This window comes from Petromyzon marinus, chromosome 10, assembly GCF_048934315.1.
Source record: "Petromyzon marinus isolate PM22_M1 ecotype Great Lakes invasive population chromosome 10, UKy_Petmar_22M1.pri1.0, whole genome shotgun sequence".
Classification (NCBI taxonomy): Eukaryota; Metazoa; Chordata; class Hyperoartia; order Petromyzontiformes; family Petromyzontidae; genus Petromyzon; species Petromyzon marinus.
Genome location: NC_133676.1, coordinates 1,949,136 through 1,967,040, shown reverse-complemented (window position 1 = coordinate 1,967,040; position 17,905 = coordinate 1,949,136). Strand labels below are relative to the sequence as shown.

Sequence of the window (17,905 nt, the reverse complement as noted above, 5' to 3'; positions counted from 1 at the left end):
TTAAAACACACATTTTTTTACTTGCATAGTAAAGTTATTGTATTTTTTCATTTGCTATAAAGCCAGATAATACGATAAATCGCTAACCTCAAACACCCAGTCGTTCATAACAATTGAAGGCAGTATAGTACTATAGTAAGAGCAAGTGCAGAATCACTGAACCAGAATTTATAGCTAGAAAATATTTAGCGCAGAGCCCTTGAAAGTGCGGGGCCCGTGGCATATGCTACTTTTGCTCCTCGGATGATCCGGCACTGCCCCCACCCACCTTTAAAAACAACTCGCCATGCTGTCTCACCTGTACTGCAGGTCATAGTGACACACCGATGGAAACGCCCAACACGCGGAATTCGTCGCTAAGTGACGGTGAACTTTGAGGTCACATCACGTATGGAAGGCTTGCTGCTGGCAGGTCATGGGTCAGATTCAGGTGTTATGGGCTGAGATGACTGGCAGATGCACCAACTCTGCACCTCACTGTTGCCACCTTACGTTTTCACCGTTCCGTGCTCTGCCCCCTGTGAGTGTCGCTCCTCTGCCCTCCACTGTTGTTGAAGGGCGATTGCCTCCAATTTCCCAGGAGCGTCCTTCACGAGCCTCCTCCATAGAGGCCACCGGTACCAGTCATCGGCAAGTATACTCAGCTCTGGTACCACGGTATGATGAGTTCGATAGTTGATATTTGCAACCACATCGACTACACTTGTCAAACCAAATGTTATATGAAGCTGGCCATTGGGAGTTCTTGCACCTTAGAAAATCCCATAAATGCTTGTGTAGTGTATGACTCACGAGAGACACACTCAGGTCTGGAGGCACCACGGTTTATTAATAACTAAACAGGGCTACAGGTTAACAACACTGGGGGGTTATTCTAGACCCCAATGGGTCTCTATCCCTTAACTTCCCCGACGACCCATGCGTCCCGGACCCCCAAGTCAACCTGCTCCCTGAGTTCCCCGTCCCCGACAACCACGATCGCTCCGGCCCCGTCCCTCTTATCCTCCCGAGCGTGGCCTCGCTCCGCCTCCGACCACACTCTCTCCTCGGTCTCTCTCGACGGAACCGGGGCCAGCGTCACGTGTCCTTCGGGCCCCCTTTTCCATGCCCCCTTCCCTACTCCATCTCGGTACGTCCCCTCTATCCCTCTGTGACGGAACCCCGCTCTCTCGGGCCTGCTTCTCCGCCATGTCTCCGCCAGCACCAGATAGAGGTGTGTATGTGTAGTGATTCCAACTGAGTCGCAGACGTTCTTTAGAGGCAACACTTTTATTGTAACATCAACACGTAACACAAAGGGGTAACTGCCATACAACTATGTACACATTTGCAGAATCTTACAAAGTCCTATTTATGCATCTGAGTGAAAGTTCACTGGGGAGATGCAGCGATGATATCTGCTCGTATGCTGATGCTAGGTGGATTGTTGCATCAAAGGATCATGAAATAATGCAACGGGTTGGCCTTCATCATGGCTGCTGCTGATGATACTGATGATGAGGTATGTGGAGTAATGCATCTCCTGCACCTCCTGACAGAGGGCATCTCAGTCCACTTGATCCGCTCGTGGCTCCACGTGCACGAGGCAACCCCAAGAAATTGAAGTGAAACACACGGCGCTGCGACATAAACCCAAGCAATGAAAGACTAGAACCCAAGAAACGGATATGCAAGCCGATGAAACCCCCAAGAACTTGGAATTGCGTGAAGAGGCCTCGTGAGGTGGCGTCACCCCACAAAAAAACTGTGGTGCCACGACCGCGGAGCAACTCTGCAAACGCCGCGATCCCCTGCCGGCCCCCACCCTGAGCACACGCACACACGCCGCACTTGCACCCACGTAGTGTCCTAGCGGGGGATTGCCTGGCACATTGGGTTTTAATCTGAAGGGCCCCTAGAGGGAGAGTCCCACGGTTTCCTGGTGCCAGGAGATTGGCTGACCCTCACAGGACAGGTTACATTGCGGTGCCCCTAAATTGGCTTAAATGTGATGGGCGCAGAAGGGAAAGGTTCCCTGGGCCAACTGCAATGAGGTACAACTGGAAGGGGAGAATGGAGGATGGAACATTTAGCAAGAAGGACACAAAAATACAAGGGGACGGAGGGCGGCATATTGAGTAGGCAAAAGCGCAAGAGCCCTTCCGCGGCACTCGAGGAAGGACGAGGAAACGAGCGCGAGGGCGCAAGTAAGCGTACGATTGGCTGCGCGGTATGACATCACCCTGGGCCTTTGAAGTTTAGAGAATAAAGGGGGGGGGGGGTCCGGACGATTTCAGTTCAGTTTTCTACAATCTCGTGACCCACTCCCTCCCGTCCTGCCTCTTCAAGCCGTTCACAGCATCCATGTGATGCCAGCGAGTGCTGCTGCGAGACACAATGATTGGGCAAGTCTTCTCTTGTTCTCCTCCCTCCGACTCTCTCAGCGTCCATGGGACGCCGCGAGTCCCGCTTCAAGGTACCTGGTAGGGCGTTTGTGTAGCTGAGTTCATAGGCAGATTTAGGCTAGGCTCTCCTCGCGAAATATTCCTCCTCCAGGTAGTGTGTATCAGCCGGATGTGAGCTGCGTGCGCCTCCCATTTAACGCCCTTGTTGAGCACGCACTTGCACGCGAGAGACTCGCTAAAGAGCGCACGCAGTTCCGAGGGCTGGGACGGGAGCGCGCCATCGCTAGCTTTCTTCCAGAGGAGGAGGAACTCGCCAGGACGGTAAGGGGGGGGGGGGGACGAGGGAGCCTCCGGGGCCCCGTGAAACAACCTCGAGATGGGTAGCAGAGATACAAACGGACATAAGGGATATATGCGAGGAGGGAAACCAAAATATGGAGAAACTGCGGTCTATAGTGGAGACATTCCATGTCGAGGTAGGGGGGATAAATGGATGGGTGTCCCGATTAGAGTGAGAGTTTGGGCAGATGCGTATCGGGAGGGGGAGTGGGTAGGGGGCCCCCTACGGAGCCGCCACCCTTCCCCGGGCGTGTTATCTATGCGGCCATCGGGGGCATCTCGTGAGAGACTGTCCCCAGATCGCCCACGCGCCAGGGTTATACGCCAACGCCGCCTAGAGAGCGGACCAACTAGGGGTGCAAGCGACACGGTCCCAACACAAATAGACAATAATAATGGTGAGCGAGTGACCTCCACGCAGATACGGACAACGACACCCAAGGACGCGGCGACTGCGGGTGACTGGCTGCGGGAGCTGGTGGCGGGAATCATGGGGGCCACATCGCTGGTGGAAGGGCAGGTAAATGGGCGGCGTACCCAGATTCTGTTGGGCACGGGGGCGGTAGCATCGCTCGTGAGCGCAGCACACTGCAACATGGTCGGGGTTGACGTGGGCCGCCTACAGGCCCCGGACTGCGCACTGCACACTGTGAGTGGAGCTGGGATGGGACTGCTGGGGAGGGTCACCCTGGAGGTCCGTCTCGGACACCAGGTGTGTGACCAAAAATTAGACGTGTCGAGCATGTTGTGCCATGAGTATATTAAAGGTACCGACCACCTGGAAAAGTTGTGGCTAAATGTACAGCCCTGCCAGCGATGTGCCACCATGGAAGGCAGCAGGGAGCGCATTCCGTTCCTGGGACAAGAGCCGGATCGCCCCCGCTTCACATCCGTGGCCGCTACTCTGGTGTCGGCCGTCACCATCGGGCCTCTCGCGGAGATGCTGGTGCCGGTGGAAACACCCGACCATCGGGTGAAGTAATGCTGACTCCTCACCCGGAGTTGGCGGCACGGTCCGGGGTTGTGGGGTCAGCCACGATAGTAAATGCAGACGGGGACCGACTGTTTATGAACCTCCACAGTACCCCAGCAACGCTGCGACGGTGCACCACAGTAGCCACAGTGTACCCCCTGCACGCACGCCACTCTAGCAGCTCGGTGTTTGCCCTCTGGGCTGAGGACTCCTGCTGCCCCGAGGACAACCAGGACCTGGCATGGCGAGTTGGTCCGACTCCCAGTTCAGAGGTCATCCCCCTGCTTGACGCGCTACATGTACCCTGGGAAGATTTACCTAAGCGGGAGGCTGATCAGCTGCGAGGGTTACTGCCGGAGTACACCGACGTGTTTAGTGAGCACGATTCGGATGTGGGCCGGACAGACCTCGTTAAGCACCAAATTGACACAGGTGCCGCCCGACCCATTAAACTCCCCGCATACCGAGTGGGTGCACCCGAACAGGCCCAGATTAAAGAGGCAGTCGCGGATATGCTCCGCGATAACAATAATCCAGCCCTCAGCGAGCCCCTGGTCTGCGCCGGTTGTACTGGTGACGAAAAAGGATGGGTCGATCCGTTTTTGTGTTGATTATCGAAAGCTGAACACGGTTACCCTCGCCAACACCTTCCCCATCCCCCGCATCGACGACACCTTTGACAGCCTCGCGGGGGCGCGGTATTTTTCCACCCTCGATCTAGCATCCGGGTACTGGCAGGTGGGGATCGCGGAGGAGGATCGGCCCATGACCGCATTTACCACCCCGATGGGACTGTTCGAGTTCCGAGTGCTTTTGCTCGGACTCACTAACGCGCCTGCGACGTTCCAGCGGTTGATGGAGTTGGTGATGCGAGGCTTGCAATTGGAATAGTGCCTAATTTACGTGGATGACGTGATAGTGTTCAGTAGGTCCCTGTCTGAGCACTGGCCCAGGTTACGGGAGGTGTTCCAGCGACTGCGAGCAGCCCATCTCAAGCTCAAGCCACGTAAGTGCCATATTGCGCAGCGCGAGGTAGGGTACCTCGGACACCGCATCAGCGAGGCAGGGGTGTGCACCGACCCGGAAAAGGTACGCGCTGTAGTGGAATGGTCACGGCCGAGGAACCTGGCGGAGATCAGGTCATTTTTGGGGCTAGCCACCTATTATCGTCGATTTGTTAAGGGATTCAGCGAGATTGCACGCCCCCTCACCCAACTCACTTCCCCTAAGAAGCCCTATCAGTGGACAGAGGCCTGCCAGATGGCCTTCACCACCCTTAAGGACCACCTCATCCATACCCACACCCTGGAATGGAAAGGGCTGGCAATGCATCCTTCAGTTTTAATTGCCACAATAAATTAGTCTCAAGTGCAAACAAAAAAACTTTTATTTTACCAGGTAAAGCCCACTGAGCTATATAGCTAGTGTTTACACACTTTTATTGAACTTGCTGTGTTGTCTTTATATTCTTTCAAATATTTGATGTTTAATATCTTTGGATCTATGAAGCCTAAGGAGCTGAAATTTTCTACACAGACTCGTCTCGCATGACAATTCAAGTTTACCTTGAAAAAAAACGTTCGATGTCCTGCCGATCCTGGGCCTATTCGTGTTTTTGACTTAATTTTTATAATTAATACTCATACATTCTGCCCCCAATTTCAAATCACGAATGGTCATTCCCAGCTACGAGGTCAAACGTCTTGTCCAATCAGAGCGGCTGTTGGTGAGCCGCTGAAAATGAAAGGCGCGCTTATATTGCCGCTTGTCATGGCACCGGAGCAGCCACTGCTTCCCTCTTCCTTAGCGCAAGACCAACAAGTACAAACATGCCTACTTTTGCTATTATTTAAATAATTATAATCGTAGGAAATAGTATTGTTGCATGCTTTGTCACGCCCGTTACGACGCGCTGAGCGCAACATGGTTATGTTCACATTATGCGAGCAGGTGAGAACCTTGATCATTATTTAGAATTAAATGCTGTAATGATTATCCCTATTTTCATTGCCAAAATGTTACAATTATGATTGTTGATAATGATTTAAATTAAAGTGCTAAATCTGCACACGTTGAATACGGTGTCCCGCTTTGCAATGCTGTGGATATAACATTTCAGTCTATATATATCTTACCTTTTTCATACAAGTACAGTCCTTGAAAAAATAAGAATAGGTTTTACCCTTTCTGGCAATAAAACCGGTGTTAAGATGTTCAAACACCAAATAGAAACCTTTTTGCTAGGAATCCTGTGAGCATTAACCATACGCACGTGTGTTGAACATGCAAAAAAAATCCGTGCTCTGATCATTCACTGGTCTACAATTTTTGAGACGTCTGCTTCAGAGATGAAATGTGCTGTTTGTGATAGATTTTGATGTGCTGAATTCAAATATGACAATTAAAGCAAATGATTGGCTACTGTTCCCAAGATATTTAAGTTTATACATTTATCGTCTATGTATATTGTGGAGATAGAGTGTTACTCATAAATTGTAAACCTATGTCTTTTCATGTGTTTATGGTTGCTTTACGTGATAACATGTCACCTGTCCTGTTCGTGTAACACTTAAAAAAAAATCAGCAAAAGGGGTTATATAAATAAAATGTATTATGAAACAAAAGGCAAAAAACTATTATCTATATAAACATAGTTTAGTCGTTATGCAGTGTCTACTCGGCGCCTCTTGGCTTGTCTCTTATTCATTAAATGGAGCATCTCTTTACTCTATGGTTCTTTCGGTAAAGTCACGTAGGTGGAAATAAAATAAATCACGTTTCGCACGCAACACAAGCGCCCGTCTCCAGGTGAAAATCGCGACAGCTGTGACGTCTGCTGCGAGCAGCTGTCGCGATTTTCACCCGCCCCTACTGGGCATGTGAAAAAGAGCTTCATAGCTTATTGGATTCCTCCGGGATGAATGATTCCGATTCTGAACTGTTGTTTTGGTAACTGTAGTTGAATCAGTGTACAGTATATGTAGCAATCAGAAGGTGATTAAAACGTTATGATGGGAAACATAGAAGGCATTTTTGGATTAGTTTTAAAGCCAATGTTAACTTTGTCTGTACTTTTGGTTAAAATTTACAGAATGGCCACTCAGCAGCATTGAACTCCGGGTGTTTGGGTGTGAGCAGAGTTCTCTGTCGTGTTTTAGCAGAGATTGCTTTGTTGATTCGGATAGGAGAAACATTGTTTCACTGTTATGTAGTGCAGAATGACTCGAAGACGCAACTCTTGGTAAGTGCTTGCGCCAGTTTATTAACAACGGGATAACAATTTACACCAGAGATGGGTGTCCCTACACTCGGTCCTTCCCTCGGACCTCAGGCTCTATCTGTTCCTAGCCTCGGCTATCTCTTGGGCTCTCTCACTCGGGCCGGGATGGGGGTTCAGCCAACACCGCCCGACCGAGGAGAGCAGCACCCCACGTAACCTTAGCCGGCTCTTACAGACTTCTGAGAGCCCTACCCCTGGCTATATCTTTGGCTCTCTACTCGTAGAACCCGGACGGGAGATCTGCCAAAACCGTCCGGTCACGAGCAGGAGAGAGACCTCCTTTCAGACGCTCCCCATCCCGGGTTCCCACAATGACCCCCCCCCTTTCGTCACGGGGTCCCCCTTAAGTATATCCCGTGACATGACATCATCGCGTTTTACAGCGCTCATGACGTCACGTCATCATACTCTTCTACACAATTATTCATAAAATATTATTTGCTTCGTTTATCTATTACAGTCTTATTATGAATATCATTAGAAGCTAAATTGCATTTATATAAATATTTTAAGGACACTAAATGAGTATTGAGGCATTGGTTCTCATCTTCTGTTTACAGCTGCAAGTGATACTCATTTTATGAATAGCCCCATGAAGTTGCAAGACCTTTTGTAGGAGGATCTTGCACTGGCATATTAGCAAAATCTTCAGTATGTGGGAATAAAGCAGGGTACCAGTAATAAACAGCCATCAACTGGCTGCGATGTAGCCCTGTGGACTGGGAGTCTCAGCAAATGATTGTGTGAACCACCAACCGCAACTTCAAAAGCATTATGGTGAATGTAGCAACATCTATTGGGTGAAGGGGTCACATGAAACCATTAGAAAATAAACATATAGAAGACATTAATTAGATATAAATCGATGTATCGTTACACCCAAGGCAACCAAAGTGAATCATTCCTTATGCAAAGGTTCACAATTCAAATGTGACGTAATATGAGGGTGCTTAAACAAGATGACATTGGAAGAAACATCCAGTATTGTTGGATGTTACAAATCACTTTTTAACCAACATTTTTTAGACCAAATCAGCTAGGTTATAAAATAGACATCATGACAGCAAATCAACCGTGATTTTCCAGAAAGCAAGGTTTGATTTTATTTCGAACGGTGCTCTGACAACACATTTGGGAAACTGTTAGGGGGTGGAACATGTGTGCGGGATGGGGGAGGGCCAATTGCCGACATAGATATTGGAGTGGTCTCGACAAGTCTGGCAACCAAGGGGAGGACCGAAGGCCACATGGTGGGTGAGATACCATTAGGGCAGGCTGTGGGTCTACTGTACAGCAACTGCAGGAACTGGTGGAGGGTATAAAGCATTGGTGGCAAGGAGCTGTAGTGGTTATCAAAGACTTGGCCATGATGACATCTTGATCTGGACAGCACAGCATCCAGGGCAGAGCAGGAGCCAGTCGTGTGGTCAGGCACCCGACTGCAGCAAGTAAGCAATGGCCCCAGCAATGAGGACGCTTGTGGCGCAGAGTGCCGTCTGCACAGATGGGAGCAGACAGCTGAGGCAGGGGGAGTGGCCGGGCGTGTACGAGGGCAGGGGAGGCTCGTTCTCCCAAACCGCGGCCTCAGGGATGTGACCAAGAGCATGCAATACCTGCGCAGAAACAGACATGTAGAGAACATTAACGGGATTTGATAATACATTTAACGGGTGAAGGGGCCGTTACCCCTTTTGTGTTACAAATAAATGTGTTGCCTCCAAAAGGAACAACGTCTGCGACTCAGTTGGACCCACTACACAACACTAACACAACTGATGTGGTTTGCGTGGAGTGCAATGTGCGTTGACCTGGCGAGCTGCCCTCTCCCCAGCACGGATCGCCCCATCCATGTAGCCTGCCCACTCCCAGGCCGTCTCTGTCCCAGCGAAAAACACCCTGCCAAATGGTTCACTCAGCACCCTGGGACCATGCGTGTTTGTGAGCACAGTGCAGGGCAGGGGAACACAGAAAGTAGTGCAGATGAACTTTGAAATGATCCACCCATTCATAAACAATGTAAGTACGTGTTTAAATTTAGAACGAGGCACCACTTTGCTGTGATTTTTTTAAAAACGAGATGTCATGCCATACTTTCCATAGCTGGTGAGAACCCCCGGTGGGAAACAGCTGACGTAGCAACCTCCTGAGAACTCCTCCTCCATCCAGTTCTTCTCGAGGTAGCCCACAGGCTAAGCATAGACACACAAAGACAAATATCCCCCATATAGACTTAACAGTCTGTTGGGGCGAGTGTTGTTAGCGAGCACCTATGAAGGGTGGCACGGTACACGAGGTGGGTTGCCAGCACTGCACCCGACCGCCTTTGTCTCCCCAGTGGTGATGTTTTTACACACCACACCAAGTACTCATTTGAGGCTGAGTATACCTAGGGGAGGCCCAGGACTGGTTCAGATAATCGTCACTGGTGTTGGCCTTAAGCAGGAATCAAACCTGGGTCGCCAGGTTCGTAATTACAGCGAACACACACAACAACACCCGTTGTTCGCCACTAAGTGGCAGTGACATCATCACGGCACCTGTTCCAGGCCAGATGCGCATTGAGACCACCTGATGCTCCTCCACTAATTGTTTAAATAATTCCAGACTGGTGGCATTTTTTGCATCTGGGAGATCATTCTATGTTGAAGCAGATCTGTGTCTGAATGAGAGTGTGATTGTGCTACATTATAGAAATATGCAGTGTTGAGATTTGAAAACTAAAAGTTAATAAGTCATAGATGTAATATGTGTGCATATGCGTCATTATGTATTTGCTACGTATGAGACACCGGATGGCCTGGATACCGTTCCAATAAGCTGTTCCATATGAAAGGATTTCCCAGGTGAAATATTTAATAAAAAAAGTAACTATCAGTGATGATAAAGCACAACACATCATCAAGTGAATTCGCCTCATATAAATACAAAGTTTACATTTGTAATACATTCCACTATCAATTGTTAACATTAAAATCATAACGTGCACAAAGAAATCAAGCTAACCGGAAACGAGTGAACTTAAAACAGTAAACAAGTAACAAAAGTAAATATCCAATAAATAAGTAACACATGACTGGTAGATAAGTAAGCGTACTGTTACGCTTACCAGCATTCGACCTCATCATATTACAGCTGCTGGACCGGTAGTTACCCCTGTACAGTTTTAGCACTGGTAGATTGCGCACTGCGCAGACAATAGCGGCACTACGGTAACGCCATTGCCTCGTGGCAACAAAGCCATTGGAAGTTTGAAACAAAGCTCATGGTCGCGACTGTATAGTGCTCAGCCAATAGCAGCGGCCTAAGGGACTCGGCAATTATGATTCCGCGTCTGGTAGACGCTTGTTAAAGCCCTTCCCATTGTCCAATCCATAGCCTCAGCTGAAACTTTCGCACCCCCCTACAGCCACTGAAAGTATTACGGTAAACAAAGTGCGCCCACTTCAAACAATTCGAATAATTTAAAACGTGATAACATGTGCAATTTTAGTGTGAGTGGTTTATTCAGCAGTGCTTTAGTCAAAGGTAAGTGTTGCATAGTGGATAGTCCTACCATGAAAACATCAAACGAGTTATGAAATGTCACACGTGTAAAATATTTTTGGGATAGCCCGCACCTCCATATACCCCGCAGGGTCTTGTTTTGTTTGTAAAAAGTGGTATACCCCGCGGGTTATATGCGGGAAAATACAGTAAGTTGCTTATCGCATGTAAAAGACACTTGACATAAATCATTACCCATCCAATAACAGACAAAAAGGCCACAAAACAAATATGGCATTGCACATTATGTTCTAGTTTATAAACAGTTGACCAGGTACCTTCAAAAACTCTGGAATCCCAAACATGTTGGCATAATGCTCAATCACCGCTTTCCTCCTGGGAAGGAAAAAACACGAATGTTTATTGTCACTTAAAGCATCAAGAGAGTCAAAAATAAAATCCACCTACCATTTACTCTGCCCCATAACTGTAACAAGACAGCTAATGAAAGAGTACAACACGTGTATACATACTACGGGTAGAACGATTAATCACCTCCCCCCCCCCCCCCCCCCGATAATTGAGGACTGAGATAATTTCAGGATTTATCATTTTTGGCTCTTCTTTTGCCTATCTTTTTGTTCTATCTCGTTCCTACGACGTAATAGCGCCGGCTGGTGGACAGCAGCGGCAACTGTGGTGGACAGACAGCACACACGCCGGTGAACGTGTCCACGGGTGTGTTGGCAGAGTGGAGGAGCTAGGGCAAGGGTCACGGAGGACCCCATTTGGAGGCTCCTGGAACCTGCTCGTGGGTTCGAGAAGGGAGGCGCAGTCAGAGCGGAGCCAGGCCGCGCTGGTAGGATAAAAGGAGCTGAGAGCAGGAGCTCGAAGCTGCCGGTTCTGGGAGTGGACACGTCTCGTCGTTGCTGTCGTCACGTCGCCGTCGTCGTAGCTGCCGTCTTCGCTAGATATTGCGTTGCAGGATAGTTGTTGGCTATCTCAGTAAGCGCCGTCAGTGTTAGACGGCTAGTGTTGTGTACAGGCTAAGCTAAGCGACTGTGGAGAGTGTGTGGACGAGACTGTGAATGTTGATAATAAAGGTGCTGCCTACAAACCTTGTCTCCGAATCACTGACACTACACACGCACGATGCAAAGCGTATTTGTCAGTCCTATGAATCGATACCGATCGCCGAGATGAGGCGTCGCTCCACCCCTAATTCACATGCACACAAGGACACAAGGGAGCACAGGTGCATGCACACAGCGAGCCCACCCATGGGCACTCGGCACTGCACCTCTGCTCAGGGCTGAAGAGGCACATGGCTCGCGCCTTGTCTGCCTGGATGAAGCCCATGATGGCTGCGTGTTTCCCGTCCGGTTTCGTGTCGTCGATGCAGTACGATATTGGGCCCGAGTCGGACATGCATGATCCATTGAAGCCTTAAACAAATCACATTCATACAAGTCAGCATCACTTACTGGGGAGCATTCCATCAACACCATCTTGGGGCAAATTACCTACACAATATTATAAGGTCGTCTGTTTTACTGTAGACGTGAAAATATTGTGACATGCTTTGAAGAAGCTTAGGCCATTGTGTCCTGACATCACAGTCAAAATTTGCCGATTTTTTTCATTACTGGAAAACTACTTAGGTGGGAAACTCATAGCAATCGTGCTCCCAACTGCAAAAATTTAGTGAGACCCTTCTTGTTTACCTTTTCTCTACCTTGCACTCCTATTGTTGTTTGTATTGTTTGTTCTTGTAACTTGCTGACCCGCCCATACTGGACATAAGTGAAAATGAGCTTCATAACTCATCGGATTTCTCCACGATAAAGATTCTAATTCTGAAAAGGTCTTAAGACTTTCCTGGGTAAACAAGTATAGTAAATCATATTCTTAGCTCTTTCGGTAAAGTCACGTTGAAGGGAAACAATAAAATAATAAAATATATATAAAACAATAAAAATTCTCACGACGTTTCGACCATAACACAAACGGTCGTCATCAGGTGTGTCGGTTTGCATTAATTTCTTTTTTTAAACGGTGTATTTATTTATTTTAAAAAACGTCAGCGCCACGAGCAGCGATTTGGCAGTTTATTTAGAAGGACTAGTCCATCTATGTTCTGAAAAGAGGAGGGGGGAGACGAAAAATGAATGTCTGCTGTCTGAAAGCCACCGTAAGCGTGAACAATCAATTAAGACCTGAAATGGTTAATCAAATCTTTCCAATGATTGCTAAGCGAGAATCCATCTTCTCGGTTGAAATTGTCTCTGTGCTTGTATATGTGGATAGCCTCATGAACTGAATCTCTCATTGTAGCCAGATGGCTTACAAAGAACCTCTGTCTTGGAAAAGTCATTATCATGTGAGCCTACTGAATTATAACAATGATCTGCCACGGCCGAGGTGTTGGTCCTACCGTGTTTAAGGTCTGCTTTGTGTTCACGAATGCGGTCCGAGACATGGCGTTTGGTTTCTCCAATGTAACTACTACCACAGAGGTAACTTAGTTTGTAGACACCAGGGTACTGTATGTCCGGAATCACATCTTTTACAGACGGAACCAGATTACGGATTCTATGTAATGTGTTGAAACGGACCTGGATCTTGTGTTTATTCAAGGTCTTAATTGATTGTTCACGCGTACGGTGGCTTTCAGACAGCAGACATTAATTTTTCGTCTCCCCCCTCCTCTTTTCAGAACATAGATGGACTAGTCCTTCTAAATAAACTGCCAAATCGCTGCGCGTGGTGCTGACGTTTTTTTTAAAATAAATACACCGTTTAAAAAGAAATAAATTAATGCAAACCGACACACCTGATGACGACCGTTTGTGTTATGGTCGAAACGTCGTGAGAATTTTTATTGTTTTATATATATTTTATTGTTTCCCTTCAACGTGACTTTACCGAAAGAGCTAAGAATATGAATTACTGCAGTCACGAAAGCTTTAAATCAAAAGTATAGTAAAAATAAATAATGGTCATACCCCCTTGATTTTAACTTGAACTTGAGGCTGCGTTCATAACAATTGCTGTAACATGGTGTCAGCCCAAACCGAAATACACGGCAAAAACACAATAAACAGTGTCTACTGACGTGGCCTCACTCACCATGCTGCTTCCAGAAGCTCGTGCTGTAGAAGGTGATGGTCTTAATGATGGATCCCATCGGCATGCGCTGCACCAGCTGGCTCCTCAGGGGCGGCAGGGCCGGCTCAAAGTGCATCTTGTTTATGAGAGCGGTGGGGATTGCGCTGATTGCAAAATGTGCCTGCGTGACATGGTCAAACAAATTGAATTGTGTTTTCAAGGCCAGCACAACAATAATATTACTGTAACACTTGTTTAGCCAGAAAAGCCCCACTAAGTGCCTAGACTTTTTTTCCTAGGATGCTCCTGCAAAGCATTTTGTTTCACAGTAGGGGGCAATGATTCTGCTGTGTGTAATCTCAATTGAGAAATTTGCAGGGAATCTTTCAGCATTGGGATGTTCTGGTAATACCAGTTACATTGTACGTTTTTTTTCAATGGGAAGAAACCAGAGGACATCCATACATAACGGGGGGGAGAAAATGCAAATTCTACACAGAAGACGCCCAATTGGAGAATTGAATCCAGGCCTTTCTTTCTCTGAGACACAAGTTTTACCAGTGCGCCACCCTGCTGTCCTATACAGATAAGATGCGTAATAGTCTTTTATGTATATGTTTATGAATTAAGTATTTCACCTGGAAAATATTTGAGATGTAAAATCTCATTTTCCTGGTTGTTAATTGACACATAGCAAACACGTAATGACGCCTATACACATTTTTAATTTTTGTAACTTATATGGTTTTCATTTTTACTATGGCTATCGCACCAATCACACACATCAATGAATATATGTAACTAGCGGGAAGTACCCGGCGCTGCCCGGGCGAAAAAGACAGACACACACATGGACTTACACACAGACATCGACCCACACACATAGAAACACATCGACTTACACGCACACACACACATATGGACTCACACAGACAGACATTGACTTTAGACACACACATGGAGTTACACACACACATATGGACTCACACACACATACACATCGCCGTACACACACACATCGCCGTACACACACACATCGACTGGCACAAATCGACACACACAGTGACTTACACACCCACATGGAGCCATGCACACACATTGACTAACACACACAGCGACTGACACACACACATGGACCCACGCCCACACATTGACTTACACACACATGGACTCACACACACACATCGACTTACACAGCAATCCCCGATGATGCCACAGCTAGAGCAATTCTCTCTCTCTGGTGAGTCTTAGCAAGGAGCAGTTTGAGAACAAAAGTCTTCCCAGTACTGGCAGGTGCGTCAAGGAAAAAAAGACTCGATATGTAGTCTCAATGTCTTCCAAGATTTTCGTGGTTTCTATTTGTGCATCCATGAGATTTGGCTAGTTTTCCTAAATAAATATAAGAAGCTGTAAAGCATCATAGCATATTTAACGTAGGATCTCTTGAGCAAGGGACATGCAGGTTGTCCCTGTAGGGTGTTGGTAGTCCCATAGATGTGAGGTATTTTCCACCAATGGAGTGCAGTTTGTCCTCAAGGAGGATGAGTGCCTGTTTGAAGATGACATCAGAAAAGTTGACATCGAGGTTTGTATTTTCTAATTGAGCTCTGTGGCGGATGTCCTTACTCATATACCAAGTTTGCAGTCGATACCACATTGGGAAGTGGGTAAAAATTGAGTTACAAGATTTGAGGATACAACAATGACAACAACGACAAGAACAACAACAACAACAACAGACAGAGTGAGTTAAATAAAAGCGTGTAAAAAGGGCAGGGTCTTGATGGGGGTGAGGTAGCTCAGCACTGATAAATGTATCAATGTGACTTTCATGAATTGTTTCCCTCATCCATAGCGAAATGTGAGCATGAGGAAGACGACGTTTTTGCCACCCAATAGTGTGCAAGGTACTGCTTGTCTATGCAAAGACGCCACCTTCGTTGGTCGCAATAAGCATCATGAGGTCATAAACTTTGAGTTTTAAGATCCTCGCTAAGATGTCATGTCTGTCTGGTGGTTTTTGGTTTGGATAAAGGTAAACCTGGATCTCCTTTCATTTGGGATTGCAAGTGAAGGTGATGAAAAGATGGGGCGTGGCATATTGGCTGATGTACGTCATGGCATCCTGAGTCTTCTCATGCATGTATCTTGGTGAAGCTGTGAAGGATGAAGGCAAAATAACTAATCTGCTCACATTGTGAGCGTTTGCATCTCCTTTGGCATTGATGGCATCCCAGAGATGAGCATACTGTTCACACGCAGGCGGCTTTGATTCAGTTGAATGTAAAGAAGTCGCTCACTCTCCATGTTGGCATACTCATCGACAACATACTGGTGAAAGAGGTTGACGCACCATAATATGCGGTTTCCTCCTCTGTCCATGATTACGAAGGAATAGAAGTTTATTTAGAGGAGAGAGTTTTGTAAGGATGTCTTTGTCCTGCAGCTTTGTAACTGGAGGAATGTTGACGTGGTACCCATCTTGGCCTTGCGACAGGAAAATGTGTTATTGTAGGGAATCGTATGCTCTGTTAGTGTCAGGAAATCGTGTGTTGGTGTTTTATTGGTATGGAAGAACAATGTCCCTCACCCACCGTAAGAAAGCAAGATCAACAATATTTGGGGCATTGAACCTCCCTGCGTGCTCCCCGCTTTGGTGGAAAGTAAAGGTGCAGTATGGCAAAATATAAATGGATGATGTTCCCACGAATGTAACAAAACGATAGACGAAATGCAATGGGATGTAGCTAAGAAAGTCCAACGTATTTAGCAGTATAACATATTAATCAGCATCGCAGTACTACGTATCAGTAAAAAGCGTGACGTGAGCAATCGAAATAATAGAAATGCATTGAAGAAATAAGCTTAAATAAATCAAGCTTAAATAAGTCTACATTAAAGAGCAGCAGTACGCACAGGTAACATCATATTAATCTCCCAGTTACATGCTAATTTCTCACCTTAACATCTTGCTAATCTCTTAGTACCTTTCAGTGTAATGTTTAATATAATTTATTTGGTAATGTATAGTATCGTAATTGTACAGTGAATATACAGCAGTGTGGTATACAGTAGGGTTGGTAGAATAATACATAGTGTAATATTGCAAGTCTAATATTATTATAGTCTAAAGTATAGGGTAGTGTATAGTAACGCAGTGTATAATTCAATGTTGGGGTCTGTCTATGGCAGTTTATAATAAAAATATTAGTTGGAGGCATATTATAATAATTTTAGCGACATAGAAGTGTAATGTATAATGACTTATTGTTAGTAGCTCAGCTTAGTGTAGAATATATTGAGTACATTGATGATATTGATGTAGTTTATATTTAATTCTTTCACATCGGTTTATTGTATGATAGTTGGGTAGTTGCAGTTCTTTAGCGTCAATATACTAAATGCCTCTGTTGATATATAAACTCTGACTTTAACATAGCTACTTCCGTGACCAGTTGCATGCTAATTCGTCACATTAACATCATGCTAATCTCCCAGTTACATGCTAATTTCTGACTTTAACATCCTGCTAATCTCTCACATTAACATAGCTACTTCAATGCTAAATTCTTCTGTTGATATGTAAACTCTTTTGGCAAGGCGCTCTGCTCCTCCCACCCAGCTTAAAATACGCTGCCAAACTTAGCAGTGTTCATTGGAGCGCTGTCTTTCCGACAGTTCTGTTTCTTCACCTGTGGATGGCTGATGGTGTTGTGGCCGAAACGTCGTGATAATTTAATTTTATAATGTTTTATTTTTATTATTTTATTATTTCCCTTCTACGTGACTTTACCGAAAGAACCAAGAAGATGACATAGAAATGGTTACTCAGGAAACAAACCTGAAGTCCACTAGTGACAGACTGACAGAAGACTTGTCTGGATTAGAAGACTACTTCCAAAGGTGGAGATTACGGCTGAATCCATCCAAAACGACTGTCTCAATCCACAATCTCAATAATTGTGATATAAATGCCAAGTCAGAAGTGACTTTCTGTGGTAACCCTGTCAAAAGCGAGCCATATCCCAAGTACTTGGGCATAACATTAGACAAAAGCCTCACATTCAAAAAGCACTTTGAAAAGGTGTGCGAAAAAACTAAAAGCAGAGGGGCTCTGATATGCAAATTGGCCGGTACAGCATGGGGAGCCACCACCAAAACTCTCCACATGGCAGCCCTCGCACTCATGCACTCCAATGCTGGGCACTGCACACCAGTCTGGGCTTCAAGCACCCACACAAATAAATTGAACGTCCAGATCAATGGCGTCCTTAGAACAATAACGGGCACACTGAAATTCGCTCCCACTGAGTGGCTACCGGTTCTGGCCAACATTGT

At 46.4% G+C, this 17,905-nt stretch overlaps 1 protein-coding gene across 5 annotated transcripts in view; it reads right to left on the bottom strand.

The window, feature by feature from the left end:
* Positions 1 to 6,938: 6,938 nt before the first annotated feature.
* Positions 6,939 to 17,905, bottom strand: part of LOC116941131 (amine oxidase [flavin-containing] B-like) — a 42,947-nt gene continuing 31,980 nt past the window's right edge. For all 5 annotated transcript variants that reach the window (XM_032951852.2, XM_032951853.2, XM_032951854.2 and 2 more), the window contains 6 exons: positions 13,589 to 13,748; positions 11,760 to 11,904; positions 10,798 to 10,855; positions 9,068 to 9,165; positions 8,785 to 8,896; positions 6,939 to 8,589 (listed from right to left, as the gene is read on the bottom strand). In XM_032951852.2, the coding sequence (XP_032807743.2) occupies positions 8,404 to 8,589; positions 8,785 to 8,896; positions 9,068 to 9,165; positions 10,798 to 10,855; positions 11,760 to 11,904; positions 13,589 to 13,748 (759 nt within the window). In that variant the 3' untranslated portion in view covers positions 6,939 to 8,403. The remainder of the gene's footprint in view (positions 8,590 to 8,784; positions 8,897 to 9,067; positions 9,166 to 10,797; positions 10,856 to 11,759; positions 11,905 to 13,588; positions 13,749 to 17,905) is intronic.